This window comes from Populus trichocarpa, chromosome 1, assembly GCF_000002775.5.
Source record: "Populus trichocarpa isolate Nisqually-1 chromosome 1, P.trichocarpa_v4.1, whole genome shotgun sequence".
NCBI classification, from domain to species: domain Eukaryota; kingdom Viridiplantae; phylum Streptophyta; class Magnoliopsida; order Malpighiales; family Salicaceae; genus Populus; species Populus trichocarpa.
In genome coordinates, this window is record NC_037285.2 from 34,179,333 (window position 1) to 34,189,519 (window position 10,187).

Genomic DNA, 10,187 nt, shown 5'->3' on the forward strand with positions numbered 1-10,187 from the left:
AATAAAAAACCAACTAAAATCCATGTAAGCCTAACTTGCATTAGATGATTACCAGGTGTAGTAGTAACAGATGCTATAAAGGCTTAGCATTCTGACACATTGACAAGAAGAACTTAATCTATATTCATACAACTAAAAGCAGTTCTTACATTTTTTTATATATATATATTGTGAATATTCTTAGATCAATGAGAAGCGATCAGCATGAGAAGAGTATCGTTTGCATCAGCTAATAGCCAGGAAGGCAATTCATGTTCCTACGATTGTGATCCTTTCTTCAGCATCTTGTCATCAGCCGAAGAATTCAAATGGGAGATCACAAGATCAGCTGCTTTGCATCCAGAGGCTATTGCTTTGCCCACGGACAATCCACCTCTGTGGTTACCTGAAGATTTCATCATTCATCCAAGAATAAGAATTAGAATAGGAATAAGAATTCAATAGGAGCAATGAAACTTCTCACATGTGGTCAACATAACCCATTTGCCTTATCTCCTGCAAAATTGCAGAGATTGGGGATTCAAATGAAATGCTACCAGTTTAGAATAGCACCAGCTTGAGGGGGGATCTTAGAATTACATGACTGGAAGTTAAATCCCAAACTTCAATCAATAAGCACTTACCTGCGTAGAAAAATCCAGGAAGATTTTTCTCCATTCTCTCAATTCCTTCTAACACTAAATCATAGTTCTTTCCATACAAAGGAAATGCTTTACTCCAGTAGTAATGACTGCAATCAAGTACAGTTGAAGCTGTAAGAGTATAGATCACAGTAAACAAAGTAACTCATTGCTCTTACTAAATTACTGCCAGCTTCAACTTGGGAAAGAAAATAGACTAAAGTAATATAATTAGCAAATTATAAAAGGCTTAAGATTTAAAATACTTCACAAATTTCGGCTCTCCCTCCACCCCTAACAGCTGTCTAAGATCAGAAGTAACAATCGCTTTCAAATCATCCCTGAAAAATAAATTATTGGAAAAAGGTTTAGTTGCTCAAAATATCACCACAGTAATAATTAAAATCCAGAGTAGATAAGTGATCTTGTGTGTGAAACCAGAAAGTTGCTGACAGGAATTACAAAATGAAAAGTTTGGAGCTTTTTATACGTTGAAGCTTTTGCTAGTTCCTTGTTTCGGCTCCCACCAACAAAGGTGGTATAGAGATACGAGTCCTTGGGTGCACGATCTGGAAACATCATAGATGAGAAGAGTGTACCTGGCAAAACACAATTCAAGCATGGTGAGTGCAAGAGAGTATATGTATAGCTAACTAGTGAAAATTATCCAAGTTCCTCCACCGTGGTGAGCCTAGCAAAGTATTACCAAGAGTTTTTAAACCATTTTGTTGCTCCTTAGAAGGAACAAGAACTCCAAATCCTTCTAGAGGCCTCTTGACGTCCTCTTTCTTAAAGGTAGTAATTATGACTGAAAGTGGCATGTAACTCATCTGCATAATAACATGGAAAAGAATGATTCAAACCAAACCGCAAGGTTGTTAAAAAAACTTCATTAATTTTGGCTGGTCACTTCTTTATGAGGATGTCTCTTAGATGATAACAGTCAATTTGTGCAAAATAATCTTTTCACAGAAACAAACTTATTTCAAGTCATCCAACTTGTGGTGCAGAATTTGCATCCAGGTAAGTATGATTTGTTCCAGGAACGATATGCATATATTTGGACAAAAAAAATATAATAAATTGGCATCTCAATTGGAATTTACCAGTTTTTTAGATTCTTGTTTGGTATGAAAGTATCTTCCTTTACTAGGAATAAGCAAATGAATTTGACAGAGAAAGAGCAGAAGCTTAAATACAAAAAATATTTTCGGCAATAATGCATGTAACCATACTGTGCATTTCATGTTCTGCAGCTATTTGAACAATGATGCTTGCATTTGTATACTACACCCCATGTGTAAGTAAATACATATGAAGATATGTAATCAATAAACAAAATTGTTGGTACCTGGGGAAGAAAGTCCAGCGAGAAGCGATTTCTGCCTTTATTAATATTAATTTCTTTAACATTGCACAATGGTGCCTAAAATACAAAAGTTCACTGTTAGAATGTGAAAAAATAAAATCTTCTATAAACAGTAAATGGTATTAGGAGTTGCATATGTGAATGTTTATGCATGCCAATGCATTTAAGAGATAAAGAGGGTAAGATGCCATCCAAATCTTAAAAGCAAAAGGTAAATGCAGATGCACAAAGAGTATTCTTACAATGGTCATAATGGTCAGTCAATGCATAGATATTCAAACAATAAAATAAAGGATCAAAGTTTTGGAGTTACGAGTTCAAGTTCTTGAGAAACTTGACTTTTTTCACTCCAACTGTCCAAGTCAGTCTTAAGAAGTGGGGCAAGTGTTCGGTAATCAGCGTCTCAGTGTACAATTGTACTGTCTTTTGTCTCTTTCTTTCCTTCTATCTTGTTTATTTCTTAATCAACTAAGCAGCAGTTGAATTCTTTCTCAGCACCAGTCACATTTTAAAGATGTTGGATATGATTGACAGGATGACTCAGTTATGCAGTATCACAATAAGAAAAACTAAACTATACAAAACCACCAAAAAAAAAAAACTCAATTAAAAAAGAACTAACCGTCATGATGACAGCATCATAAGATGATGCTTGTGCATGCTTGCCACCCTTAGAAGCATATGAAACTGACCAGTTCTCAAAAGTTGACTTGCCATCATAACTGTAAGACAATGACAAGACCTTTGATTCTAGTTTAACTCCATCTTTCCCAAGCTCTGTGCACAGCGTATCAGTGAGTGTCTGCAAAATACATAAACACGAAAATAAGGACCATTTATTTGGTCTACAAGCAAAAAAGTACATGCAAAGGGTCAAATTTCAACAACACTATCAGTAAGGATACCACTTAAGTCTCTGCATATTGAGAGAACAAGAGAGCGCAAAGAGAATTCTGAGTAGAGCTCGAAGGAAAGGTAATATTAAAATAGATATGGTGACCATAGATAAAATCTGAATGATAAGAGGAAAAATGAACCTAAGGTCTAGGACCTGGGACTTAACCATAGATTTCTGTTGCCAATTTTGCTTCTGCATGAAATCAAAATATTCATAAGGATGTTTTCACCTGCAGTGCTGTACGCAATGAAAAGCTGGTCAAACATCTATATCCTGAAGTTTTGGGTGTGGAATGATTTTATTCCTATCATTTCAGGCAATCTACTCCCCCAAATAAGAAGCTAATATTAGTGAATGCATCTTCATGACAGGAAATTTCATTATTAAGAATGTGCTTCAAAGCATGTTAGGTTCTATGGCCACTGGTTCAAAATATGCTAAGTGAATGACGTAGAACTACACGCCTATTAAGCTGCAAATATGAAAGGGGCTTGACTAAAGTAATCTGCAAGTGTATTTTGAAGGGCTCAGTAGCAGCCTAGAAAACTTATCCACAATTATTATTCAACGAAAGCAAGTAATGAAAGCAAAAGTGGTAGCATCAGATCTGAACAGCTAAGGGATGTTCCTACTTCCTACATGTAAAGGTTATAAATAGTTCAAACCACGTCTTCTTGGAAAAGAAAAGAAACAGTACCCAGAATAACTACCTGCATTCCACCTAGAAAAGAAAATGAACCATGTTGACGTTTCTTTTTTTCCGAAGAACCTTTTTTTTCTCCATTCTTCTCTTTTTTGGCAGATAGCTTGGCTTTAACTGCCCCAGCTATGATAGAACCAAACCTGGTCGAACAGAAAAGGTTTGCATTAATAAACAAGCAGATATCATGCAGCAAGCATTACTATATTAATAGAATGTCAATCATTGATCTGTAGTACTTCATCAGTGTCAGAGTCGTTCATCAAACTTTAACAATTTAGCCTAGAAGACTGCTTGCATCTATTTAAAAATGCAACAATAACATGGCTGCTCCTATTGATGAATAATGGGTGAGCTTGTAAGCAACCAAACTGCAGAGATTCAGAAAAAAAATACAACTAGATTTCAAGCATCACTAAAGCCAGACTAAAACTAAAGAGGATTTGCTGAACAAAAACCTTACCAACACAGAAGTGCAACATTACTACGAAGGCCAAACAAAAATATGGTTTACTGTATGAAAATTAAAATATTCAGCTTTATATTTTTCATCAGTAACTAAGCAGTTAGGGTCACTATGTGGATTTAAAACAAGTTTGCCACAGTTCTCAACAAGCATCATACTGAGCCAAATGAAAAGGGCACGTCTAATTTCAGAATGCTAAGAGAATAGAATATCAAGTTCAAATGTATCATGGCATCCAGTAAGAATCTTCCAGCGCTGTAAAAAGGCAGCAAAATATTGGTCTAGCCAATAACTTCACTAAATGTGGGATTTGCAAATGACAGAAACTGGAAGAGAATGAATCAACTGCAGTCCAATTCAAACTCAAACTATGCAAGGAAAAATGAACAACAGTACATAAAAAGAAGCATAGAATATACCGCTTCTCTAGATTCCACAGGTCTGGAAAATTGTGGCGTGCCTGTTTCAGGCAAAGACAATACTATCAATAAAAATCCAGAATGAAAGGAAAAGAGTTGGCGCCAAGAAGACCATATCATAACTATTAAAATAGATGCCATAGTTCTTAAGAGCAGTTCAATAAAACTTTTAGTTTCAGTATCCTAAAGCAGATTCCATTCTTCCTATCACAATCGAATATATTCAGATGCATAGCACCAGCAGAATACCAGACCAAAGAACATTTTCCAGTGGTGTCCTAATAAAAAGATCCCATAACTTATACAAGTGGTCCAAATATCTTGGCCCTTACTTACAGAAAGAGATTCAGGATCTCCAGCACTTGTGCCAGCAACAAAAGGATCGATAAGATAATCAACAACCTTAGAAGGAAGAAACAGAAAAGTAAGATCAATGATAATCAAACACTTCTATATAAAAATCTGGTCTCATTTCAAAATTTAGACAAAATATAAAAGATCCTCTGCTGGTTAATATGGCAGGTATAAATCTGTTGTATTGTAAAGAATACAATACCTCTTTCCCAAAATGTCGCTGAAAGAACTCACCAACACTGCGGGATAAAGGTGTGAGTGAGGTGAATATCAAAACCTCACGATGTAAATGAGATAAAGAACAAGTGTGCAAGAGATGAACAACCTCGATAAGTTGAGTTTATCACCTTTCTTGTATATCAGCGTCAGACACTTTTGAGGACTCATTTTTCTTCCATAAGAATGGCTCCAAAATAATTTGCAACTGCAACCAGAAAAATGCATGCCCTTAAGAATGCACAAAAATAAAAATGAAAAGTTGCAGCTTGTTTATCAAGCTTGAACATCAAACTGAATCTTTGTGCAAAGAACCAATGGTTTTTTTTTTTTTTTTTGACAAGTGATCCTAGTTAACTTTTTAAATCAGACAATTTCATGTTAACAAAATCATGCATGTCAGAAATGGTAGGCAGACAAGGTAATCCTACTATCAATAATGAAACTACCAATCAATGCTTCATATTCCTAGAAAACAAGATGCAATAGCAAGATTCCCAGAGCCCACCATTCAAATAAGAAACAGAGCAGCAAAAAGTGGTGGTTTTCAAGATTCCAGGAGCTTTCAGGTTGCTAACCAACAATCCTTCTATATGCAAAAATTAAGTTATGTGCCTACTGTTGATGAACAAAAAATATTGCATCATGAGGCGAAAAACAGCGGTGGGATGCTTCTAATTTATTGGATGGTCCTCAGACTTGTCCCAGAAAGACAAACCTTTGATTGCGCCGAGAGAAAGTTGCTCTTGATCAGTGCAACTGGATTTGTTGGTATCTGGCACAAAACATGAGAAGAGCATACGCTAATAAGAAAAACATAGCTGCAGATAGAAAAAGGATAGACAAAGTACAATAAGCATGTTCCTTTCGTCTAAGAAACAAGGGAAATAAACTTATTAGTTGGCAACAAAGAGACCATAAGATAGATATACCAGTACAGGCATTCCATTCCTCACAATATACCGTTTGTTCTGTGCAATTGGCTGCAAAGGTAGACATCAATAAATTAAGCCAACAAAAAAGAATCCATCACGAACTCTCAAGATTCAACTAGAGCACACAGGAAATCATTTCATAATATGGAGCACTGATAACCTAAGCATTTGAAAAAAGAAAATGGCATTAGGCTAAGAGATAAAGTTAAGAACAATAAGCCTTACAAATTGTTGCTTCTCTCTAAGCCCAAGATCATCAAGTAAGCTTTTGACCTCCACTTCACTCTCAGTCTGCACAGTGTGGGAAAAAAAAACTCACTTCACCAAAAACCAAAACAATCATTAACAAATGTTAATTAAGAAAGAATCCATGATTCCATGCAGCTTGCCAAAATAAACTCTCTGCCCCAAGAAATTTTTTTTCCAATTACGCGCACTTGTGATTCACAAAGCAAGAAGCAAAGATTAACACGAAAGATTGAAAAAAAAAACTTAGACAAATAAATGGTAACCATGGTATTAGCTCCTTCATCCCAAACAAGATCATGATGGGAAACACTTCTTAATTTGCCTCCAGCTCTTCCTTCAGCTTCAAAGACTGTCACTTTCACCCCATTTGATTTCAGCTTGTATGCAGCAGCAAGCCCACTTAAACAAAAACAAAAAAAAATACAAAAGTGAGAGCACAATCACACACACACACAATTAAACTACAGAAAGAAAACCCAGAAACCAAAAGTCCAAAAACAAATGATACCTAACGCCTGCACCTATAACAGCTACATTTTTACTTTGCTTACTGCCAAAATCGTCGTCTTTGGCAGCTGCAGTCATTTCAGAACTATCAGTCAGTCCTAAGGTGGCAGCGTCAACGGATAGTAGTTGGTGGAAATGCAAAGAAGATGAACCAGGTGATGGTAGTTTACTTTATGGGCTTTGCTTTCATGTTTTAGAAGAAGAGAGAAAATTACAAGTTCATTTGAGCCTCGCCCATCATTTTTACAGGCCCATTGGACACTCCAAGGTTCTTCTTGTTATCCCAGCCACCTTTTTCTAATGATCTAATTAGTAAAACTTTGAAATAGATGAAAAATTATGGACTTTTAATTTAGAGATTTAAAATAAAATATTTAATATTTAAAGATTTAAAATAAATTTAATAAATTTCTACTTTCTAAAAAATATCATTTATATGAGATATTTATACTATGATGTATTCTCTAGAAATTATCTCTAAATTCTTCACTAGGATGCAAAATTTGGATTTGAACATGGAGAGCAAACCTTCATACAAGTCAAACACTCTCTTTAATTAACTTATTATCAAAGAAGCAGGCAATACATGTTTCTCTTATAATCAATCTTTATATGCTTTTTTTATTTCTTCTTTTTATAAAATAAAATTTTTGAGGTTAGCAAGGGAAATGTGAGTGAAAATATTATTTACTAAAATAGTGTTTTTATGATTTTGCTCTTTCCAACCAAAAAAACTTAAAACTAGTGATTTGAGGCATTGAAGTCTTTTCACAAAACCTATTAGTTATTATCAAAGTAATTGGGATAAATAGCTCTTTTTTTATTTTAAAAATACAATAAGACGATCAAAATACTTTTATAATAAAAAAAAATTAAAACTTGTGTCAAGTGATATTTTTGTATTTTCATAATGGTTTTTTTATTATTATCATATCAATCAAGAAGCAATTTAATATTTAATGAAATATATATATATATATATATATAACAACAAAAAAACATAATGAAACGATTAAGATACCTTTAAAAATATTAAAGGGTTTTTTTTTGTTTTTTCAAAATAATTTTTTTATTATTATCATATTTTATCCTCCTGATGCATTTTGCCTTTGCTTCACTACGTGGCCATCAAGATAATAAGTACTAGCGTCCGTTTTGTTATTTCCTTTAATTGTCAATAACTGCCCACTACCCTTATTAATTATCATTTGTGTCTGTTTTGCTATTTCTTTTATTGTGCCCATTAAAGATGGTGGAAGTGGGTACTGTTTTATGTAACGGACAATTAATTACTTAATTGTCAATTTCAGTTATTTGTAATTTTCAGTTGTTTGTAATTTGGCTATTTAAAGCCTCGTTCTAATTAGTAAAGGGCAGATTAAGTTTGTAAAATTCTTGTTCATTATTTGGAGAGAGTCCAAATGAGTTTTCAGATATTGGTGAGATTCTAATTTCTGAGAGCTAATTTGTTTGTATTTTATCGCGACACCAAATCGGTATCAGAGCCGGTTTTGATTTTCAAAACTTCTTTATGCCAAAAACCAGAAGTGGTCATTCATATAACATCATGGATCAAGGTTCCAACATTCCCAGCTCTTCAAATCCAAACCCAAACACCGATACTTTTCAAGCCTCATCAAGTTTTCAACAACAACTTGATCAATTTTCTCAAACTTTGAACGTGATGATGCATCGTTTGGACGTAATTGACGAACGCAGCAATAGAGAAGTGGGGCGACCACCTAGGGAAGCCAGACGTGTACAAAGAAGACGAGAAGGGGTTGGGGACGACGAAGATGAAATTAAGGAAGTGCAGATGGGCGGGGTGAGACACAGGGCTATACATGGACAACCACGCGATACAGATGTTCAAAGAAACGTCTGGGATGAATTAGCCAGACGCATGAAGGTGGAAGTAGCAGACTTCTATGGCAAACTCAATCCGGAGGCATTTTTTGATTGGATTACTTCACTTGAAGACTATTTCGACTGGTTCTCAGTACCTGGAGAACGCAAGGTTCAGTTTGTCAAATTAAAGCTTAAAGGACCAGCCCGTGCTTGGTGGAGCAGTGTGGAAGAGAGACTTAGGCGAACCCGTCAGGCCCCTATGGTAGAGTGGGAAGATATGAAGGCACGGTTAGAAGCAAAATACTTACCCATAAACTATGAACAACTCATCTATGAAGACATGCTCCAATGGAATCAAAATAACAGAACTACGGTGGACCAGTATACAGAGCGATTTCATGAACTAACAGTGAGGAGCAAGACCAACGAAACCGAGTCTCAAGTATTAGCTCGGTATTTGAAGGGATTGAAACCTGATATTCGCAAAGACATGTTGACGGCCCGACTGTATAATGTTGAGGAAGCTTACCAGCTAGCTTTACAATTTGAGAGACAGACCTCGAATAACACACGTCGTTTTTATTCTGCTGACTCTGGTAATTTTCGTTTCCCAGTCCCTACCAGTGCAAAACCAACAGTCGAATCAACAAGAGGAAATGTGAATGGTGATTTTAAAGGAAAAGAAAAGGCTTTCAGAGAGGGACCCCAATGTTACAAATGCAAAGGACGTGGACACTTTGCGGTGGTATGTCCCACTCGAGATCAGAGAGTGACTTATATATGTGAGAAGGACCTAGTGTTTGATGATGCTGAAATTAACCATGAAGAAGACCATATCCAAGAAGAAACTGATTCCAAGGAAGAACGATTACAAGCCACTGATCTACCCATTTGTGTGATTCAACATGTTTTGACAGGGCATAAAACCAAAGAGGATGTGGACCATGACTGGAGGAGAACCAATATCTTCCACACAAGGGTTGCATACGGAGACAAAGCTCTGAATGTTATCATCGACAACGGTAGTAGCATGAATGTTGTGGCCAAGGAAATAGTTGAGCGTCTTGGTCTTTCCCAAGAGACACATCCCACGCCATATCAGGTGCGTTGGATTAATGATAACAATTCAATTTTGGTTCAAAGTCGCTGTCTTGTGAAATTTTCATTTGGCAAGAAGTACGAAGACCAAGTTTGGTGTGATGTATTGCCAATGACCGTATGTCATCTGTTATTGGGGAGGCCATGGATGTATGATAGGCGTGTCAATTATGATGGTCTGGAGAATACCTATTCGTTCAAGATGCATGATCGAAAAGTGGTATTGGAACCACTCCACATCTCTGCGTTTGAAGGTCCTAAGAAATCCAACCTGATGCTGACTATGCGACAAGTCAAAGAAGCCATGCAGGATGGGAACATTCTTCTTTTCTTAGTAGGACGCGAATCCAAACAACTAGATGGTAAAGTCCCTGAAAGTGTTAAATTCCTTCTCCAAGAATTTGAAGACTTAATGCCAGAAGACCTTCCCCAACAGTTACCACCATTACGAGACATTCAACATGCCATCGATTTTGTTCCAGGTTCGTCTCTACCCAATTTACCTCAT

General features: G+C 36.0%; 1 protein-coding gene across 1 annotated transcript; it reads right to left on the reverse strand.

The window, feature by feature from the left end:
• Nucleotides 1–14: 14 nt before the first annotated feature.
• On the reverse strand, nt 15–6,917 carry LOC7456221 (protoporphyrinogen oxidase 2). The gene is made up of 17 exons (XM_002298571.4): nt 6,735–6,917; nt 6,490–6,625; nt 6,203–6,268; nt 5,975–6,025; nt 5,761–5,817; nt 5,174–5,250; nt 5,029–5,065; nt 4,809–4,874; nt 4,473–4,513; nt 3,598–3,730; nt 2,612–2,791; nt 1,972–2,046; nt 1,327–1,450; nt 1,111–1,219; nt 887–961; nt 624–730; nt 15–385 (listed from the first exon to the last, which is right to left on the reverse strand). Exons 1-17 carry the CDS (start codon nt 6,809–6,811, stop codon nt 258–260), a joined length of 1,539 nt encoding a protein of 512 aa, XP_002298607.3. The 5' UTR covers nt 6,812–6,917; the 3' UTR covers nt 15–257.
• Between the last annotated feature and the right edge of the window lie 3,270 nt (nt 6,918–10,187).